Source organism: Ostrinia nubilalis, chromosome 23, assembly GCF_963855985.1.
Source record: "Ostrinia nubilalis chromosome 23, ilOstNubi1.1, whole genome shotgun sequence".
NCBI lineage: Eukaryota > Metazoa > Arthropoda > Insecta > Lepidoptera > Crambidae > Ostrinia > Ostrinia nubilalis.
This window is the reverse complement of record NC_087110.1, coordinates 5,158,153-5,181,847: the sequence shown is the minus strand read 5'-3', so window position 1 is coordinate 5,181,847 and position 23,695 is coordinate 5,158,153. Positions and strand designations below refer to the sequence as shown.

At 35.9% G+C, this 23,695-nt stretch overlaps 2 protein-coding genes across 2 annotated transcripts; both read left to right on the top strand.

Annotated features, from left to right (window-relative positions):
• The first annotated feature begins 1,437 nt into the window (after positions 1 to 1,437).
• On the top strand, positions 1,438 to 21,367 carry LOC135083271 (glucose dehydrogenase [FAD, quinone]-like). Its single transcript, XM_063978012.1, has 4 exons — positions 1,438 to 2,224; positions 15,318 to 15,475; positions 19,649 to 19,763; positions 19,849 to 21,367. The coding sequence occupies exons 1-4, from the start codon at positions 1,508 to 1,510 to the stop codon at positions 21,184 to 21,186; spliced, it is 2,328 nt and encodes a 775-aa protein (XP_063834082.1). The 5' UTR covers positions 1,438 to 1,507; the 3' UTR covers positions 21,187 to 21,367.
• On the top strand, positions 16,348 to 18,979 carry LOC135083165 (glucose dehydrogenase [FAD, quinone]-like). Its single transcript, XM_063977900.1, has 3 exons — positions 16,348 to 16,469; positions 17,458 to 17,572; positions 17,645 to 18,979. Exons 1-3 carry the CDS (start codon positions 16,348 to 16,350, stop codon positions 18,977 to 18,979), a joined length of 1,572 nt encoding a protein of 523 aa, XP_063833970.1.
• Positions 21,368 to 23,695: the final 2,328 nt, after the last annotated feature.

Here is a 23,695-nt window from a genome sequence, read left to right as displayed (position 1 = left end):
TAGGTACGAGCAAGTGCCAGTTTACTCATAGACAGACACACGCCCGTATTAGCAAACATTACACGAACCAATCACAGAGTCAAATTCAACGCTGTGCATCCGATTTGCTGCTTCACTGAAGCAAGCATCGTTTGTGAATACGGGCGACAGTCCCAGAACAGTAAACAGAATAAAAGTACCTACTATAACAGTTCGTTTCAGCCAAATGACGTCCACTGCTGGACAAAGGCCTCCCCCAAGGTTTTCCACAATGAACGGTCCTGCGCTGCCCGCATCCAGGCTCTTCCCGCGACCTTTACCAGATCGTCGGTCCACCTAGTAGGAGGCCTGCCCACGCTACGTCTTCCAGCCCGTGGTCGCCACTCGAGAACTTTCCTGCCCCAACGGCCATCGTCTCTACGAGCTACTATAACAGTGCTGTGCTGCTGTATTCTGTTACTTAAAGTGGTAAATGTAACCATTAGTCGACCAACAATGCTTACAAGTCTGCCAGTAACGATCTAGTCGTGAACAGCAGGGCATAGAGCAAAGGTAATCGATGACTGCTCTACTAAACGGCACTTAGTCGATTCGATCGAATCGAGTCGGTAATCGATGCTGTGTAAGCTGTTCTCGATGTGTGTTTAGAATCAATTGTAGAGCAGACTTTGAGAGGTGATTTAGTAACATCGATATTGTATTGGGTACTATTAAATGTTGAAACTTACTGTGGGTACTTTTCTTTTAAGGGTTCCGTTTTGGACCGAATTTGTCAGAACCGGAATAGAGTCAATCGCAATGTTTATATTGCTGCTTTATTAAAAAAAACTAAAAGATATAATATTAATATCAAGAGGCAGAGAGACATACAAGATATATTTCTCTTGGCGTTTTCGTTTTTCATTAATTTTCTCGCAGTTTTTTTTGTACCATGTTGAAACCATTGTGTAAGTGGTTTATCAATGTTAACAATGGTGTAAAGTTTAATGAAATCCCGTCCAGATGCTTTTACGAGAAGATATTATAAACCGTCCATTCTTGAAAATGTTTTACATTTAACGTTGGTAACATAATATGTATAAATAAAATATGTGTTAATATTATCACTGTTAGTTCGGCAGCTTATAAAACCCAATTAAGATAGCGCGAGGAAGTTGTTATATCAACGTAATTTCATTAACATTGCATAATTGTTAAGTTACGAAGGGGTCGGTTTGTAGATAAACTAATTACTATGATGGCTATCTCGGCTAAGTTACGACACAGTGGAGCAGGTAAAATTGCAGTAAAATATACAATACATTATTATACAAAATACTTTCCTAACCAAACCTTTTCAGTACAAGACAATAATCAATTTAGCAACGTAACAGATACTGAGCACGATATAAATCGGATATACTTGTTAAGGGCGCTCTGTAGCCACTAGCAACACTTGCATTCGCAATTTAACCGCATTTCAGTGTGAGAGACCGTCGCAGGCGCACAATGCGCTCTGATCTATAGAATAAACTGCACAGTGATCGATATGGCTTCGCAGTGGGTGCCGCCGAATATAGCGCCAATATGCCACGAGCAGTTGGCGCCGTTGACCCAGTGTTCCCAAACTGGATTCATGTTCTTGACATTGCTTACACAATTGTTCGGGAATTCCATAGACAATATCCCAACGAACCCGTACCCGAAACCGTTTCGTGATGAGTATTCAGTGAGTGATTTTGTGCCTCAGTTGTCGTCACCTTTGACTAGTTCCGGATTTTCAGCACCAACACCAGGATCACCCCTTTTGACATTGGGCCCAACAATCGGGCATGTAAAACCTCAACCTGTGGATGACTCGCCAAGCTTGGGACCAATATTGGCCGACTCGCATGTGAATCATAAGATGCGTTTCCACAGTTTCGGCCCAAAAGGCAGTCACGGGTTCGCGGAATCTTCGTTCTTCTTGAAACCGGACCAGGAGGAATTTGGGGGTGATTTCTTTGCCCGTTCTTCGAAGTCTCGGCCGATTTTCGAGTACAGTTTTGGGAGGAAAGGGGATTATTTTGATGCGGAACCTGCTGATTCTAAGAAGGTTACTGTGGAGGCTGAAGGGACTACTGAGAAAACTGTTGGGAAGGAAAAAGTTAAGAGTAAAAGGAGGAATAAAAGAAGAGCCCCTGAAGTGTATGACTTTATCATAGTTGGAGCTGGATCTGCTGGATGTGTTATAGCCAATCGCCTTTCCGAAGTCAAGAAGTGGAAGGTAAGCTTTGAAAATAGCTTCTATTAGCCCTAATTTTGATGATAGTGCTTAATTATTCAGTCAATAACCTTTGAAGTATGTATAACTCGTAATGTAAAGTTTTGATTTAAATCCATCCAGTATTTCTTAGGTGTGAAGGATTCACATAGGTACATCATACATTCTCACGAACTTTTGCATTTAGTGATTACAGTACATAACACATTACATAACAGATAACAAACCAATAAGCTTTGTTTTTGGCGTGTCATTGTAACCACGACACTACTGTAAATAATATCCAATTATAATTTATCATTATAGTTAATCTAAATAAATCAACCAATTGCATAATTATTATTTTTACGCTACTAATTATACAAAATTGTTTCCGTATGCATAACTATTCACTACTTAATACTTATTTTACATAATTTATTTATATAAACCATCAAATTAATAACTTGTAATTAGCGCGAAACAACACGCAGAAAGAAAACAAATTCGCATAATAAATTATTAAAAATTGATTATGTATTAATTAGTAATCTTTAATAGGCGTAAGACGGCAGAGTAAGCCGTGTGGTGACGGCAGAGTAGAATACATTTGTCACCAACCCCTACTCTTCCCGCGGGTGTCGTAAGAGGCGACTTAGGGACTACACATCAAACAGAGAATGGGCAGCAGCGCTCTCTGAAAAACATCAATCTTTTAAACTGCGATCTCCAACCCGCCTGCCTAGCGTGGAGATTATGGCAAAACCCTCCACTATAGTGGAGGAGGCTCATAGTCCAGCAGTGGACTGTAAAGGGCTGATGATGATGATGATGAATAGGCGTAAACTGACAAACTGTAAAAATACAATACGTAGAATAAAACAAAAGAATAGAATAGTGTTTATTTAGGCCTGATTCGACCAAACTTTTATCCGAGAATATCTCCTGGTATAACTGACACATTGACAGTTTCAGTATGGGAAATATGTCAAAACTGACGATTTATTCTGAGATTAATACATATTTACTCTCGTTTGGTCTAATCCACCCGTAGTCCAGTTAAGACAATAATATAAATACAGTTTAAACCTAATATAATTTATTGGCATATATTGACAATGTGTAATACCTAAGTTCTTTTTTATTATAATTTACCAATATTCATGTACAACGATTATTATTTTGTCTTGTTAGCTTTTGTTGTGTTCTTGATACTTTCAAACTCAAAAACATACGAGACTTCATTAAAAGTTTCCATCGTGGGATTTTTGTAAAACAAAAGACACAATGCAGACGTCATTTCCATCGAAAAACATACAATATTATTTGTTCATACTAAAAGAGCTGATTAAATTTTATTTATTTTATTGAAGTACAGTTTCACAGGAATGGTTTGCGAGCACTTTAGCACTCAATTATGTATCTACTGAAAATTAAAAGAATCAACAGTATAAATTTTTGTTTGTTCAGAATTCTATTATTATTACCTTACTTATTTTATTCAATCACCACCGTTTTACCATTTTATCCGCCTAAATTATGTAAAATCAATTTTGTGATTCTTTTATTAGACTGTTTCATACATTATTATCTATCTAATGCTGATTTATGTCAGATACTCCTTCACGTGAAAACTATTGCAATCATTTCATGAAACTAAATACATAGCTCATAAATTATCTACACTAAGAAATACACGGGAAAAATCTCTACTAAAAAGTGAATCAACAATATTAAAAGAGCTTATCTCAATTCTTAAAATACCAACGGAATGTTGAAAGGAAAACATAAATAGCTATTGGCCAAATCTATTTCACATTAGACCCGAGTGCTGTACTCCGTTCACCGCAATGGGTTCACAAAAACTTAAACCACGTGAAACGGCACATAATAAAGTAAAATACAGTAGCCTCTTCCGGATGTTTATTTAGAATAATTATAGGTATGATATTTTATGTCAAATTGTTAAACTCGAAATCTCTGGTGGAAATTGAACCTACGACTATTCGCTTGCCAGGTTGCTCTAACCACTAAGCTAAGGGTAAACCGGTCACCCGTACCCTTTTGGTTAGGAATGCCAACGTTTAATTCATACAACCCCAAAACCTTAAGGTAAAGTAAAGAAGCATCTTTTAATCAAGTTCGCATCATCTTAGATCACCATTGCTCACTGCATGTTGAAGAGCCAATCCATATAAAAGTTTTTGAAAGCGAAACGCGTATCAATTACTTTATTATAGGCTGAAATGGAATTTGGCCCCATTTGAAAGAAGAGAAGAAAGAAATAAATTTGGCCCCATTTGCTATAACAATAAGGTCTACAGTGTTCCTAGAATTGTGTGAATGCCCTAGGTCATAAGAGCCATAGCACACGATGCGTGCGACGCCTCACAGCAAAGATTTTACCTCGTGTGCCCGCCACAGATATTTCTATGTAAGACGACGCAGCGACACCGCTCCGGCGTCTCACCGCGCCGCTACGAATCGTGTGCCTTGGCTCTAAGGTTACTTAACGTTTTTCATTCACTGTGCCAATGCGCCAACAATATGCTGTGTAGTAACATTATTGTCTTTATAGGCTGAGAATTGACAGGAAAAACTAACAATAGATCAAAGAACGACCGAATGTGAAACACGTTTTTACTGTCGTGTGAATTTAAAAGAATAATAATTGCAAAAAAATGAAAAATCGTTTATTCAGAGTGTTAACAAAAGTGATTTAAAAATGAATGTTCTGATTGGAAATAATATCAATGTTTTTGTCAGTTTACATTTCACCTACAAAAATAATGTACAATAAATACTGATTCTACAATGGCCGCCACCAACCGGCCATTGTAGAAATCATTGGAGGAACATAGGTTCAGCAGTAGTTCTATGGCTGAAATGATGATGATGATGAAGTGCTGATGATAAGCTTGAGGATGTATGCTCTTTCACGCAAAAACGACTGTCTAAACAATGAAACTTTACAGTATTATTGTTTGTTTGCAACATATCATTATTACAACCACATACATAATTATTATTATTATTATGATGTGCATTGAGAATATTGAATAATACTTTGTTACGACAAAGATGCTAAAAATCTCACGCCATTCTCTCACGAGATTGAACCCAGCACGCATAAGCATCGTATTAATGTGCTACAGTAAGAATAGATGCAGTAGGCTCATCATCATCAGGTTATTTTGTCTCTATTGCAGGAGCACAACCCTCTAATAAAATCAAATTAATCTGTAATGTACTATTTTAATAGTCTTATCTACAAAGTCTTCGGCCATTTTCGGCCAAAAAATGGACATTCGGCCATACTTTCAATTTCGGCCATAAATCAGCCGAGGCTTCGGCCAAGCCTAATATCAGAAATACGTGATTAAAATGGTGATGTATAACGGATATCTTCGGAGTAAATCGGATGCAACATTTTACTTAATCATATTGTTTATAAGATTATTTATTTATTTATTTTTGGGAAACAGACAGTTACAATATAATTTAACTTAGTTTAAACAATTTGAAAGTGCATAGAAAATTACGGATATTCGATCGAAAATAAAATGAAATTTGACAGTTGAAGGACAGATTTGGAGAGGGATTGCTTATAGCAACCCGGCCTAAATCATTTTCATTTTCGTCTGAAAATGAAACTGAAGCCGAAGCTTCGTTTTCGTATTCGGCTGAAAATTCATTTTCGGTCGGACACTATTTATTTTATTGCAAAATCATACTTATTACAATGTGAGCACAGCTGATTTTCTCATGAGACTACCGTAACTATTATTTTAGTGCATTACGCAATATATCACACCATTGTTTAATAGATGAGGTGAATCTTATAGTGCAATTACCTGAATTATGTATACTTTCTATGTCATTTCTAAATTCGCAATTATTCTATACCGCCTACTTTATTCTCAGTTTGGCCCTAAGGTTGACTGGCAGAAAATGCCGAATGGCATTAAGTCCGCCTTATGTACACCGTTCTATGTGCATATAAGTTTTAAATAAAAATAAATAAATAAATAGAGAACATGGAAACGAGAGGACGTTATGGGGTGTATGGAAATGCATTATCAACCTGAAACTACGTTACATTTTTTTACGTAACAATACTAGTAGTAAATCACTATTAATTTCATAAAACGCAAATGACTAGGCAAATGTGTATAATCTAGTGGAATTCAAATACTATAAACGATAAATCCTACAAGTACCGAGGAAAAAAATAAACCAAAAATTTCAAAATGTGGAAAACGCGTGGACTCTGCTCCATCATTCGCTTTTTTACACAATTATTAAGAAAGAAAAAAACACCAGTAAATTATACCAATGAATTTTATTCATTACTTACCTATGCAATTGGTTTTTAAACAACAACTTAAAAAAGTAATGCCCGTCTTCACCTTCAATGCCTAATTTTAAAGTGAGCCCTATGAAAACTTAGGGATTGATGCTGAAACTGTTTGTTCATTTGTATCCCTGAACTTTTATAATACAAAACATCACGTTACTTCCAAATGGAAGTTATCTTTAAGAACTTAATTAAAAATCTCGAAAATATATTACCGCTCCCATTAATGGACCTGCCCTAATGTATTATGCTCTAATTACTCAAATCCTAATTAAGTGTATTAATTAAGCGATAACTGTTATCGCAATTAAACTCAATTAGGTATAATAATGGAGGTGGATGAAGTACCTAAGTTTAGCAGGAACATGCAGATTAGGAATAAAATTATGTATGTATGCAATTATGCAGTATTGTAAGCAGTGGGACAGAAAAACTGGTTTTCTCTCCGACTCCTTCCGTCTCCAGGCCATAAGGCTCTGGAATTCTCTGCCTGAAGTTATCAGGCAAGCCTCTAGCAAGTTTTCGTTCAAAAAATCTGTCCATAACCACTTTCTCCAAATGTTATCATCTTCATGAATGGTTTCTGTTTTAACTTATCATCATCCATCATTATATCTATCATCTTAGTATGTATTTATTTATTATATATTTTATATTATTATTTATGTATATTAGGGTGGTCCTTATTCCTACGAAAAAAAATTTTTTTCTTATATTTTGCGGGGCACCACGTAATTTGAATATATACCATATGAAAGTCTTTCATTATTATTTTTTTTAATTTTTAAAAGACATTTAGGGGTCGCTACCAAGGTTTGAATTTTAAGTAAAAACACGAAATCTTTATTTGTTAGATTCATTTATTTTTAGCCGAAGCCAAGTAAAAATTACAAAATTATTGCTGTTGCTATGAACTAAGATATTATGTACAATGTACATATTTGAATCAATTATTTTTAAGATATAAGAGTTTACTTGTTAGTATCTCGACGCGTCGGTACCATGGTCGGTACAGAAGAGGGGTTGAGGGGAGAAGGGGACAAGAAGCGATTGTCTATTCTATCTATGCGATGTTCATTTGCACCTAAAATGTGATATAAACACTTAAATAAAACATTTATGAAACCATGATGTAAGATCTTCAAAGCTTTTTGTAAATATTTTGACAGCTGGTAGCGACCTCTAAATCTTAACCAAAAAAAAAAACAAAAAAAGCTAATTTCATATTTAGAGGTATATAATCGAATGAGAAAGTGCCCCGGGGAGAATTCAAAAGTCGAAAAATAAGGACCACCCTAATGTATATTTATATGTAGCATATTTGTTTTGCCGTCGCTTTGTTTTATTTAATTTTTTTTTTTTTATACCGCCTAACTAATTTTTCTGCATAACCCAAAGGTAAACTGGATGACAATGCCTTATGGCATTAAGTTCGCCTAATGTTAATATTTTTGGCATTGAAGTATAAATAAATAAAATAAATAAAAATACTCGAGCGGCAACCACGTGCCTGAAGACGTAGCGTGGGCAGGCCTCCTACTAGGTGGACCGACGATCTGGTGAAGGTCACGGGAAGAACCTGGATGGCAGCGCAGGACCGGTCGTTATGGAAAGCCTTGGGGGAGGCCTTTGTCCAGCAGTGGACGTCATTTGGCTGAAACGAAAGAAAGCTTAATCATCATCATCAGGTGAAACACGAAAGTCTCCACGGCAGAAGCATGACCTCTAATTTACTTGAGGCAAATGGAGGATTTGACTTAAACTCCCCACGGTACTGGCCAAACGGGTTTGGTTTAGAAGCCACATACTGAAAAATCTAGTGACCGGCAGAAAGCGGGACCAAAACCATAATTATTATCATCGACCGTTGGACTATTGTGATTAACTCTCCCAACACAAATCTTATTTCGTATTTTTTTATAATTGAATTAGTAACTAACCTTTTGTGAAATAACAACTTCTCCATTTCGGGATCTATAGAACTCGTTCGTGTGAAAGTTTATATAACACGTACGAGATACCTACTGCTAAACGGTTTCCTGTAAAAAGCAGTTCCTGTCTCCGAGGGAACAAACTCTTAGACAGTACATAAATAGTAGACATCAGCATCTTACCTATTATCCAAGAAAAATTTTAAACAAGGAGTAGGTATTTGCTTCAAATATCGAGGGCTGTTCAATCAAAGGTCACCGAAGGGCGTAGTTGAGAAATCGTTCGGCTCTGATTCAACCACTAGATTAACCTTGACTAGTGAGGGGGACAAAGATATGTTGTCGCCGAAAATTGAGCCTGTATAATTTTTTTCGGCCAAACCGCTGTACGATTTCTGAAAGAAACAAAATGTTTGTGAATGCCATATTATAAGAAGATGTGGTTGTGATATACTTGAACATGCAGTACGTACCATTTACCTCACATTATTTATTATTATGAAAAGAACATCAATGCGTTTTTATAGTCAACATGAATAATTACTGTTTCTCCCAAAACTAAGCATGACTTTCTGGATAAAAACTAGGTATCATAATATTATTTCCAGTGTTTGAAACGGTCTCAGCTCTTTTCATTAAAATCAATTCAGCATATCAAGTATAAAAACATAACAGAGGCAAAGTTACTTTCGCATTGCCAATGAAAGTCTATTTACTATTTACCAAAAGTGCGTTTATGTTTTAATTATTGCTGCTAATTAATCTTCCAAAATTAACGTGTTGCCACATCCTCACACACAGACCGTACACCGCAAATTGTGGCTTCACATTGATCGTATTTGTGGCTGCGTTTATAAATAATTTATTTATTTGTTTAACTTTTGGTATCGACTGTTTGGTATTGGGGCCGAAAGGTCACAACACTACCTGTCTGCCACAGAAAAAGGGTTAGAGACGCAGTAATTAATTTTAGACTACATACCTTTTAACATAGGTACGACAGCATGTCAGACTATTTTTTTTACAAAATAACACTGCAAGCACATAAGATGCTATAATGTTCAGCTTGATAATAAATGACCTTGTCTGTACCAAGATAGGCTTGTTAAAACCTCCTTTGGATGAGAGCTAGCATTTAGATGACTACATAAGCCATGTGGTTGTACTAAATGTATGGAAGCTGGAAACATTGAACTTTCGGATAGATCCAGTTTATTCTGTAAACTATCATTGATACCGTTTGATAGAGCTCGTGAAGCACTTTCAGGATAATTATCCAGTTTTTTGACATCCTGTATAGGATAAGAAATCATCGAGTGAGATTATTATCTTTGCCGCCCTGTATATGCTTGTGAGAAAAACCTTGATTTGGTGTCAAAATGTTATTTTTAATATGATAGTCCCATACAAATTACTTCACTTCGCACTAAGCGTTTCGATAACTCTTTTATAATGCGAACAGCTAGAGACTGGAATTCGCTGCCTGCTGCTGTCTTTACCGAATATTTATAATCCGGGCCTTTTCAAGGCGAGAGTGAATAAGGCAGATTCACACTTACAGGGCAGATTTATGTACCATCCTAGAATGCATCTCACTTAACACCAGGTGCGATTGCGGTCAAACGCCTACCTTGTTATGCATAAAAAATAATTGTGTGATTGTATGGCTGACATTGATGTCCTCTTACCGACATATTGAAAATTAATTATTGACCAAATTATTTCCTTGTAGGCCTGTTATTGCATTTCTATCCCAATGCCAATTAAAATGTTTGTATAGGCCTAGCTTTTGTATGAAGGTAACAATTTTTTTTTGTTAGTTTAATAGTTGATTTGGCCTTTTACAACTTTTACGGAACACGGATACATTACATTGCTCAAGGACTGATTTTGAATTTATCAGATTTTTAATTGATAATTTTTTAGTTCAAAATTGTTTAATCTATCAAAAATAATATAATTTAAATCCACTTTTTTAATACTTTAAGATCGATCCGTCCCTGGTTTGAATTTTTTAATAGTTTTTCTTTCAGTGACTGGGCCCACTCTAATATTCTAGAGTAGATTTTTGTTGATTTGGAGATTGGCCCGTGGACCAAGCTAAAAGTGGGCCGAGTCACTGGAAGACTCAATCATGTACGAACGATAGCAAGCAAAATACAGTGGCGTCTTCGTTCGTTCGTTCGTTTCAGCCAAATGACGTCCACTGCTGGACAAAGGCCTCCTCCAAGGTTTTCCACAATGCACGGTCCTGCGCTGCCCGCATCCAGGCTCTTCCCGCGACCTTTACCAGATCGTCGGTCCACCTAGTAGGAGGCCTGCCCACGCTACGTCTTCCAGCCCGTGGCGTCTTATCTGGTCGTAATACAGGCTATTTTGCAACAAAAAAAATGTAGTCTGAGTCTGTACCTAAGAAACAATCACCCAGACAAAACAAGAGATTAAAAAACACATGCTACTTTATTAAGTACGTTTGAAACTAAACACACAAAGGCAGAGACAAAACTGCAAACAAGTTACAAACTTTAATGAGACGGAGTCTGAAGGTATAATAGAAATAAAAAACAGTAGCACCACTCCTTTGAAGCACTGAAATACAAATTGTATATGAATGTATACGATCTATGTACCTACAACCCTATCAAGCTAATGCGCGCTAATGCGACTCTCCCTCGCAGTAAAATAATAATATACAAATTGTATAGGAATGTAAACGATCTATGTACAACCCTAGCGGGTTCAAGAACTAAAATTTTCATAATATACTTTTTTAACGCGCTCACTAGTGAGGACGTTTGGTGTAAACTCACACCAAGCCCTCAGAGTGTTGATGTGACGTCATGGCCCAGGTGCGCACCTGGAGGCCGTGACGTCACATCAACTCATCAGTCAACTAGATTGGGTTGTAATGTACTCCAATGCGACTCCGAGTCAAAGGTTTTAAACATTGTGTTGCATCTCTAACTACCTTTTTTTAAACTTTAAAAAATTGGTTGCCCGAATTGCCTTAGGTCAATGGCTAGCGCAGTCACCCGGTAAGCGAAAGGTCATGGGTTGAAATCCCACTTGAGGTAACATTTTTTTTTAAGTTTAAAAAATTCATAAGACCTTTTCTGAAACATAGAGCGTGAAATGAATCTCATGATTGATACAATTTCAATATTTAGAGCGAACGAAGGCCGAATCTGTTCTTAATTTCATTCTTTTAGAATAAAATTCTATAATTTATGACACTATACTACTACTAGATCTTTCTATACCCGTCATGTACTATTATAAGAACGTTGCCAAAGTGCCATCTTAAAGTAGAATGCTTATAACTTGATATGGAATGGCCCTACTGCCTCCACATATCAAAGGCTCCAAAGTTTTATAAGCAAAAAATATAACAGCCATGGTTTGGAGAAAAAAAACTATTATTCTCACTAGAGGTATCGTTTACTAGGATTGTCTTTAAATGACTGTGTCCTTACAAAACTTTGGAACAGACGGGTTGGGGAATTAAATATTCTAGAAGAGCTATGTTTACATCACTTTTAAGAATACCTAGTGAATTTTACTGGCGAATTACAGAATATTGGACAACTGGGTATTAGAAGTCACATAAAAAGAAATTTAAACTAGAATAACAAACATCATTCTCGCTAATGAGCACTTTCACCTACATTGCTACAATAGTATCTCACATCTGCACAAAATATACTCGCAAGCCTAATACTTACTTTAGTAAGTCAGTAAGATGTTAATCGACCACGGCACTCATAAATATAAAAGTTCAGATAGGTTAAGGCTGGGTTGCACCATCTTATTTTAACTTTGACAAACGTAAAAAACCTGTAAAACTCCATACAAAAAGCACCGGTTATCGTTAAAGTTGAGGATTCCGTCAACTGGGACCGCATTAACTGGGACCGCGGTCCCAGTCGCCGGATGCGTAAAAATTAAATAATTTTCTTCCGGCGACTGGGACCACTCATGGATTTTAGTACTGTACCAATTTTGGATTGAATAATATTTTCTTTTAAGTTATCTATGAGTGGTCCCAGTCGCCGGAAGAAAATTATTTTTTTTATGGATCCGGCGACTGGGACCGCGGTCCTAGTTAATTGCGGTCCCAGTCGCCGGAAGCCTCTAAAGTTACGGTCAAAGTAAGGTGGTGCAACCTTAGATGATAAAAAACATTATTTTATTTTTATAGATGGTTAAAAGGATTTTTTTAATACTAATAAAAATATCAGCAAAATTGTCGTGCCGCTTCCATAGAGCGCCAACTCGAAAATATCGTAAAACTAAAACAATGAGACTCGAAGTCCCAAAGCGAAAAAGTTTCACAATCGCAGCCTGTAGCAGTGTCTCGTGTCTCGTATCTTGAGTTGTCTCGTAAAATAGATGGCTTAATTGGAATTAATATTGCTGCTAATTATTGATGTGGAAAGACATTGTTTTGTGTGAAGTTAGATGGTCTTTTTTGTTTCTCGAATTTAATCGCTTTGTTTTATTGGAACAATAAAATTTATTGCCAACTGGTATTTTGAAGATGCTCATTATTGGATTAACATTTTACAAAAATCATTGAGAAATATGTTTTATATTAGAATAAAAAAATAAATAAAGACCAAAATATTAATATCGTTTTCTTTTGCCATCATAGAATAGAAGGATGACCTTTGCCCAGAGGCAAATGGAGGATTTGGCCTACCTACACTCACGTTTGGTCAGTCGGATTTTTAAATAATTTAACTAATTTAAAAAGAAGCACCTATTTTTTTCTATAAGGACACCTCTATAAAACTAATTAAGACTGACGACTTAAAAAAGACTACTTTGTAACATCACCACAAGATAGACCGATCAGTTTAATAACCCAAAGAATAAAGGTCAATGTCATTTCTGCCGTACCTAATAGCTTTTTTCCTATTTTTACGTTTTGTTGTGTCCATGACTTTATTTTCTTGATCGGCATTGCGTTTCATAACCTGACATGCAAGGTCATTGTCGATTGTTAATTTCTCTCAAATGAGAGCAAAAAAGTGTGGTGTACAGTCGATGGCAAATATTTGTTGCAAAATCACACTTATCATGTAGACAAAAGATACCACAGTGTTTAGCTAGAGTGTACACACATGCGGTGACTGAGTTTTGTCTTCTTCTTATTTTGTTTATTGCCAGTTCTGGGATGACTGCTTTTGTCAAGACGCGTGTTGCATTTGTCATTTTGGGAGATCTGCCAGCACCAATTTTTACTTGTTAACCTGTATCTTAGATTTTTTTTAAATTACTATTATCTCACTTGTTATATTAAAAATAAAGATAATTTTAAATTTTCACATCACACTGCGAATTTACATTGCAAGATAACACCTAAGTATTCAAAACAAAAATCCTGTAGGTAGCTAATCAAATCAAATAAAAAATACTTGTTCAGTTTTTACCAGTATTTTACCACTTACCTACAACTCGAATCTCAACTTTTTGAACCTTACACAAGCAAATAGATTTTTGTTTTTGATTAAGGTTGGTTTTTGCCATAATTTTGCAATATTTGAGTTTCCATTAACATTCAAATTGAAGTTGATTGTTTACATAAATGAAATTTCGGTCAAAATCAATTAGCATAACAAATGTTAATTAAGCTTTGTTTTCGTGATTACATTTTATTTTTAGGAAATTGCCTTGCAAACATTTTTTGCAAAGTGGGGTAACTCAAAATTTCAGGAAATTCTAAATATTGACTTTTAATTTTCACGGTGATTGGAAAATAAGTATCGATATTTACGCGTCCATTGCAAAAGCAATAAATTATTAAGAACAATCATCATTTAGCCATAGGACGTCCACTGCTGAACATAGGCCTCCCCTAATGCTTTCCACGTTGATCGATTGGTAGCGGCCTGCATCCAGCAAGAAGAACAATCACTGGACGATAATTAGGATGGAAATTTTCCAAACGAAATGATAATGAGGCTTCTTAAGAATTCCTCGCAATTATAAACACGATTTATTGAGGAAAATTACTGTTACTCTTAAATAGAAGTCTTCTAGCAACCTGGCCTACTTTTAGCTTGGTCCACGTGGCAAGTTGCTGGATTGAATACATATTTAAATGTTTTTTCTTTCGACAACTGGGCCCAATCTATGTATGATTCTAGAGTAGTTTTGTTGATTCAGTATTTAATTTATTAATAAAACATTAAAGGTCCTCGCCACTATTGACTCTATTCTGATTCGTCTGCTACAACACTAGTTTTGATAGTTCAAAGACCCAATCAAACTTGCCGAGCGATGAGTTTGTTTAAATTCAAAGAGTTACGCCTCTGATAGTTTATTTCCTTTACTTTAATCTTTGCGTCTCTCTTTGAAAATAACTTTTCATTGCAACGTTTATGAAAGTGACTTTCTTTATTTGTGATTAATTTAACGTTTTATAAGTAACTAGCGGCCGCCCGCGACTTCGTACGCGTGGATCCCATTTTACCCCCTTAGGGGTGGAGTTTCGTAAAATCCTTTCTTAACGAATGTCTACGTCATAACATCTACCTGCATGCCAAATTCCAGAAATCTCATAATCAAATTTCAGATTTCAAAAATTTGTCAAACCATACAAAATACGCCGGTTATTGTTATAGTTACGGTCAAAGGTGGTGCAACTCAGCCCTTAGACTCAGTTGCACCTAACCACCAACCAAAGTAGCCAAGAAGTTCACAACGCATTAAGATGCGAACTTTATGGCTACTTTGGTTATCACGAACTATTTGACATTAACTGTACCAGACAAAAGGCAATTAAGTTTTATAAAAAATAAAAATAATATTTTCATTCTGCCCCCAGATCCTACTCCTGGAGGCAGGCCCGGAAGAACCAGACATCACCAGCGTCCCAGCACTAGCCCCAGCGTTGGGCAGCTCCAGCATCGACTGGATGTACCGGACCCAGCCTGAGGAGTTGACCTGCCGAGCCCAGAGGGGCCAGACCTGTGCTTGGTTTAGGTAAAATTAAATAAATGAGCATACACAACGTGACCTAGGTATAGAATCCAAGGCTGAAACAAGACATTTACACCCGAATTCACAAAGGATGCTTTAATAATTTTCCCCCGGGACAAACTTGACCTTAATAATTAGTTGGGTTTTTATGGCGGTCAAACTGTAGATCCTGGCTACACAGGAGTTGCAGCGGTGGGAACGAGAAGTGGAAATAGATCCGTTAAACGATGCTTGCTTAATAAAGCAGCAAATCGTACGCACAGCATTGAATAGAGCTCTGTGATTGGGTCTTGTGTGACCCTGTGCGTCCACGCGCACTGTGAGACCTCATAGTAATGTTTGTGAATACGGGCATTAGTGATAGAAATTAATGTGAAAAAAGTGTTTTGAAAAAGTTTAGGCCATCATTTGGTCAAAGAACAAGAAGAAGAATACAAAATACATTATTTTATTTTATTTAAATATGGCTATGAACTATCTACTCATGACATAATTATTTAACTTCGTTATCGATTTACTACGTTGACATAGTTTTAATTTCCTGGTTTCTACTTCGTTTAATCCTTCAAGCTCCGCGTATCTAGACACAATAGATAAAATCAATTGTTATGACATTAATTAATGCCGTCTGGGACTCAATCGGTTAATACGCTAAGGCTGCTGGGTTGCACCATCTTACTTTCACTTTGAAAAACGTCAAAAATCTGTTAAACTCCATACAAAAAACACATCAAAGTTACGGTCAAAGTTAGATGGTGCAACTTAGCCTAAGCTCATTTTTTGTAACCTTGATTCCACAGAGCCTATTACACATTTTGCTTCGTTCCATAACTTAACTAAAGAGGAGTTTATTACCCTGACATTTTATTGTTACAATGTCTAAGAGCACAGGAATCAAACCTAGAGTTTATTGTGTTGAATTTGCCAATAATGAGAGCCCAGTGCTTGGTGTAGTTACAATTGCAGTCGTTGTGAATAGGACAAACAAACCAATTGTGTATCATCTATTGAATGCACGGAATGCCCCAGGGAGCTAACTCCCCAAGCCCAGGGGGAACGAAATTGAGCTTAGTAACGGTCGCATAGAGCTAAAGTTCTAACAACGGCTAAATAAAAAAATAACTGTTCAGAAGGCAAAAATATTTAGAACTTTACCATACATTCATCATCATCATCATCATCATTTCAGCCACACGACGTCCACTGCTTCTCCCAATGACTTCCACATTGCACGGTTTATAGCGGCCTGCATCCAGCGCCTTTCTGCTACCTTTATCAGGTCGTCGGTCCACCTTGTGAGTCGACTATACATTAGTACTGCTTTATTCTGTTACTGGTGATCAATTTGTGTCCTGGATGAATAAAACAAAGGAAAATTATTATTCTGACCTAAAACCGAAGGAATAAATTAAAATATTTGGGTTTTCAAGGAAAGTGGCTTAATTAATATTTATCACTTGTTTAATTGGCTTCATTTGATAACGAATCCATATTTGATTTCGTTTGAGTTTGAAATTTTCGTTTGTGATTCAAGAATCGGCGGAGATGAAATTTCAGAAGTTAATTGATAAATTTTCATTTCTCTTTATTAGAAATATAAGTATCGTTTGCATCAAATTCGACGAAACTTCGTTTTATTAATAGACTGGTTTGTATAAAAAGATTCTTTGAATCTTTCAATAATAACAAGTTTATTCTAACAGAACTAACATACCTATTTGATATCGATATCCATTATTCATTTTAAACATCATAATTTATTATTTTTCTTACTTGGTTTTTGGAGCTAAGATGAATGGTATTGTATAAATTCTTTTAGTAAATTTTGTTATTGCATAATTTATAATGTGGTTTTGGAGACATCAACTCCTTTTCAATACCTTTCTTCTTCTCTTAACAATGTTTTTTTTTTCTATGTGGCTCATTTTCGTAAATAACCTTTTTAATGTTGGTTATTTAAAATTCGTAACATGTTAATGTTGCAGTGGTCGAGTAATGGGAGGTTCGAGTGCCATTAATTACTTAGTTTACATGAGAGGTAATAAAAGAGATTACGATGATTGGGCTGCTTTAGGAAACTATGGTTGGAGCTACCAAGAAGTAAATAAAACTTCAAACACAATTTAATACTAAAATAAAATAATTTTAATAAACTTGACTGCTTTATTTCAGGTTTTACCATACTTTATCAAATCAGAAAACAACAGAAATAAGGATGATGTAGACGAATATTATCATGGCTATGAAGGGCCAATGACGGTGGAAAAATTTAAATATACAGACCCAAATGTAGTCATGCTTGCAAACGCTTTTGAAGAAAGCGGGCTGCCGATAATCGATGTCAATGGAGAAGACCAAATTGGAGCTATGATTGTCCAAGCAACTGCTAGAAATGGAATCAGAATGTCTACCAATGCTGCTTTTATTAGACCTGTTAGAAACAAAAGACTAAATCTTCGTATCAGAACAAATGCTCAAGTTACCAAAGTTTTAATAAATCCTACCAAAAAGATCGCTTATGGCGTTAGATACTTCAGAAATGGCAGATGGTACAGAGCTCACGCAAGCAAAGAAGTTATTCTGAGTGCTGGTGCCTTGAACTCTCCAAAAATATTAATGCTATCCGGCATAGGGCCTAGAAGACAGCTGAGAGCTTTAGGAATAAAAGTATTGAAGAACTTGAAAGTAGGATACAATCTTCATGACCATGCTACGACAAACGCTATGTTGATGAGTCTAACGAATAAAACGTCAACGCAAATAAGTGCCATAAACATTATAAGAGAAGTCAAAAGGTATTATTCTTCAAAAAATAAAGATGGGCCGCTGTCAGCGACTGGTCCTTTGTACGTAACAGCCTTTGTGAGAACACCGTTTGCTGATGAAGATGAAACAGTACCAGATATACAGTTCCACTTCGATGGGAGACATTTGAGAGAGTTTTATTCTGATCCTACCACATATCTCTCAACGAGCATATTCCCTTTTTCGTATTATGACAGCATTAATGTAAGGCCAATACTCCTGCTGCCTCAGAGTCGTGGATTTCTTACACTGAACACGACTCACCCTGTCTTTGGTCAGCCATTGATTTACCCAAGATTTTTCACAGACCAAAGGGATGTGGACACTCTAGTAGCTGCTTTGAAAATGGTAGTTGAATTGGAGAATACTCGTGCGTTCAAAGAAAATGGAGTGGAGTTTGTAAGATGTCCCGTAGAAGCTTGCCAGGCCTTCCAATGGGGAACTGATGAATATTTTTTCTGCTTACTCACGCGTTATACTGGAACTATATTCCATCCATCTGGAACGTGTAAAATGGGACCTGAATCAGACAAACGCGCAGTAGTTGATCCAAGGCTAAAAGTGTATGGAATAAGACATTTGAGAGTAGCAGACGCTTCTATAATGCCAAATATAGTTCGTGGTAATACAAATGCACCAGTCATAATGATTGGTGAAAAAGTTTCTGACATGGTCAAAGAAGATTGGTCTCATTACAGTTAAGGACATAAGAAAAAATATTTAAATAAAAGTTCAAAGTAGCTAGATAAGGTGTAAATAAACTACCTCTTAAGAAGTAAAACTGTGATTTTATTTATTTTACATCTATTTTAATTTTGAAAAATTTCGTAGAACTTCTCCATTTTCGTAAAGTTGGTAAGTCAATGAAATAATTTACAAGTAATGTGAGTTCCTTTTTGTAGATTGTGATTTTGTGTTTAATATAGAACAGCACTTATTGTAGCACCTATCTCATACTTTAAGAGATTTCAATAAACAATAGCTGATAGTTATAAATGTATGTATTAGTAGTATCAGTATTGGAATAGTATTGTGTTTTTATTTGTTTGTTGTAGCTCGTAGTTAGTAGTTTTGTGATTTAACTTCTAGAAATTAGTAATTTCACCACCTGTCCTTAATATTACCAGTAGTTTTGATAGAATAATAGTATGCATTAGTAGGACTATGTGTTGGTCGTGTACTACACTAACTTCATCTAGTAGATAATATTTGATAGTTGTATGTGTACTCTTAGTTTTTGTCCTCTAATACTTTAAAAAATGTGGTCTGAGAATATATTTTTAATTTCGTCTGTCAATTTCGTTTCAAAAATCATATTCTTAGATCACATTTATGCGGGAAATGCTTGAACATGGTAATTCTTAATTTCAGGGGGAGAACCATGGGTGGATCTAGCGCTATAAACTACATGGTGTACATAAGAGGCAACAAGAGAGATTATGACGGATGGGCCGAGCTTGGCAACCATGGCTGGAGCTATCGTGAGGTATTTACCTAGGCTAAATATAAGATATTGAATATACCCCGTTTTTAGACATCGTCAACTCAAATAATGAATATTTTATTGTCAGGTACTCCCCTTCTTCAAGAAAGCTGAAAACAACCGAGACGTTGAAGCAAAAAACAAATTCTACCACTCGGTCGGAGGACCACTCAACGTAGAGAGATTTTCTTACGTCGACGTAAACACAATGATGCTTGTGCAAGCTTTCAAAGAAACTGGCTTGCCCATTACCGACTTAAATGCAGAAGAACAGATCGGTGTAGACATCATCCAGTCTACTTCTATAAATGGTCGTAGACATTCTACGAATGTCGCTTATATTAGACCAGTACGTCACAAAAGACCCAATCTGCATATTGTAACTAATGCTTATGCAACTAGAATTTTAATAGATGGTTATACAAAAGCTGCGTATGGTGTAGAATACGTCAAAGATGGTCATAGGTATATCGTTCAAGCTAAAAAGGAGGTTATATCAAGTGGCGGTACGATCAATTCACCGAAATTACTTATGTTGTCAGGTATAGGACCGGCAACGCATTTGGCTAGTTTACACATACCAGTGATAGCAGATTTAAATGTAGGAAATAATCTTCAGGACCATGTAACCACAGACGCACTTATTGTTGGGTTGTCGAACAAAACCTCAACAATGGTTAGCCCGGATCAATTGTATAAGGAACTATACAATTATCATGCGCAATACCCTCATAAAACTGGTCCCCTGTCAAGTACTACTACTCTAACCGCAACTGCTTTTATAAAAACAAAGTTTTCTCCAGAAAACGCACCAGATATCCAATTCCATTTCGATGCGAGAAACGTAAGAGAATTTTACTCTGATCCAACAACCTCTATTGCTTCAAATATATTCCCATTGTCATTCTACGACGGTCTAGCAGCCAGACCTTTATTGTTGACTCCCAAAAGCAGAGGTTTTCTTATGCTCAATCAGTCTGATCCTATATTTGGTCCACCACTGATATATCCCAGATTCTTCACAGTCAAAGAAGATTTGGACGTGTTAGTAGCAGGTATGCAATATGCGATTAGTTTAGAAGAAACTGACGCATTTAAGCTAAGTGGGGCTGGTTTTGTGAAGATTCCAGTGCAAGCTTGTGTAGGATACCCATGGGGTTCATACGATTATTTGGTATGCCTCTTGATGCAATATACATCGACGATATACCATCCCGTTGGTACGTGCAAAATGGGACCCAAATGGGACAAAGATGCTGTGGTAGATCCCAGGTTGAGAGTTTATGGGGTTAAAAACTTGAGGGTAGTTGATGCGTCAATAATGCCTAATATAGTTAGAGGCAACACAAACGCTCCAACGATCATGATCGCGGAAAAAGCATCGGATATGATTAAGGAAGATTGGTTATTTCATTCGTTCTTTTAATATAAATAGTTTAGGATTATTGTAAGTGTATTTAAATGTGTTATTAATAATGTTCAGTATAAGATGTAAATAGTGTTTGAACAAAATAACATGACTTATTATTGTGTTTCTTCTTAATTTGATTTATTGATTTATATAACAATTATAATATTTATTTAAGCCCACAGTGTTCATTTTGTAAGCCATACCAAATATAAATATATTTTTTGTAAATTTTGTATAAGTTTTGTACAAATCGAGCAAAATATTACTATATTTTTTTACTTACATTATTTTGTTTTATTTGTGAATAAATTTTTTAGCATACATTACAAAAATATTTTGGAAACTGAATAAAGACGAAAAGTTTATAATGCCAGGTAAGTACTTTTTTGTTTTCAGTTTCTTTTTTTAGGCGCTGCTATTTCTTTTATACGATACACGCCCATGAGGTATCATGAGGTACGCTTTAAAAAAAAGTTTACCTCAAACTGCTGACGTATTAATAAAACACCAAGTTTCATAAACTGAGCAAATTCAAAAGAACGCAATACAATCCACATCAGCAGGACGACTCTATAGCTTATTCTGCGCTGTTCCTAGCCAATCAATTTAAAACCTTATAACTTTATGGTAGAATCTTAATTCCTTCATCGATTTAGCTAACGGCTTCCTAATCCAGTCAAACTAAAGCGAACTTTAACACGTTTTGGTACAGTAGATATTGGTTTGGCAAAATGCAATGTAATTGATTCTTTAAAGTAGTATGTAACCACCTTATCCCCTAGTGTGGCACTATAGATTCCTGCTTTAACACCGAATGGCGATTTAGCTGAGCAGTCATACGGAATTAATACTTAAAATCGTTCTGGATGTTTTTGAGGTTTTTTAATCCATAAAGTAAAGGTGGGATTTGTGATAAAATCTTGTCGATGGTTTTAGACGACAAACGTATGGCCTTACCGCGTAAAATCGATAAAATGGCGTGTCTACAAAGCGTCTTGACTTTGTAAATGAGGTCTCGCCTTTGAATCCCACTGGGGGCAAATTATTGTGATGAGGACGAATTGTCATAATTTCATAGGTACCTACCTACGTGGTCTTTTTTGCACTTTTAATTAATCAAGTGTGGTTAACCGCGTTAGTACAAATTTTTGGACTGATATTATTATGATATAATAAATTGTATTATCTGTATCGGAATGTTTTTCATAACGTTATCCACAATTATTATTATTCATGTCAGTTAATATGACAAAAATAGATATCAGCAGTACAATTATGGTTATTAAAATGGCGTATTGAATACAAAACAGATTAATCAAATTTCGTTTCGTTATTCTGGTAACACACGTATTCGAATTAATTAAATCAGATAAAACTAATTGCGCTTAATATTATGTAGGTACCACAGTAATAAATTATGGTAAGTGGATTACTATTATAACGTTTATTTTTAAATTGTTATAGTCACACGTTGGCTCCAACGTTGGTTCCAACACTACATATCCAATGTGTGCATCTAGAAAATAGTATTGGCACCAACATTGGGACAAACAATTTTCTAGAGTTGTACGAGAAGCGTTGGAGCCAACATTGGGGCCAACGTGTGGAGCCTGCATTAGGCCTAAGTTCTGCTGTTTGACGTCCAACGTAAATAAAACAAAACACAATCGATGCATTTATGAACAAATATTTTGAATTCGCCCCCGAGAAAACAAATGACTGCTCAAATTCCAAAATCAAATTTCTCCTAAAACGTGCGTATTTCATTTGTTTAATGAAGTACGAGTACTTATTAGAATAAACCCTAGCTGTCTCTCTCACTCGCGCTTGTGTATTTTAAATCGAGTGAAAAAGTCAGATAGAGCCGAAATCGTTTCGAAAGGAACTTTGAACTCGACGGTAAGTTCAGAATAAATAAGGAGTTTTACAACTTCGCGAATTTAAGATTATAGCCAAAGCGGTTCGAATAAGAAACTCGAATAACAATAATTTTCCCAAAGTAAGGGGTGCATTCGACGAAATTGAGTGGAAAGGATAGTTAGTTTTAATTGAAAACGTGTATGCCAAACTGCAACTGTAAGAAATGTGGATGGCATGGCATGTTATTTTCGTATGTTTCTGGAACTAAATGTATATTTTTTAATATCTCAAAAAAAAAAACAAAGTCCTGTCCAAAGATTTGCACAATGGTCCTGCGGCCCGCATCCAGATGCTTCCCGCGACCTTCACTTCATCATGGGTCAAAATGTTATTCTTTTACAAAAAAATATCCAAATATTATGTACCGACTAAAAGTCCATAAGATTTTTTTTTTGATTTGATTTATTACTTACCTACACTTTTTATTATTATTACAGACTTTAATTGCCAACAGTTTTTACAGTTTTAATATTACCATTAGTGTCGTCGTGTAATTGTGACCCAAAGGCCTGCAGCTGCATTAATTTTTCCCTTGATTTTGCTTTTGGTTATCATAGTGGGTCTGCTATTTGTTTCATCTCATCATTAAATAATTAAAATCTGA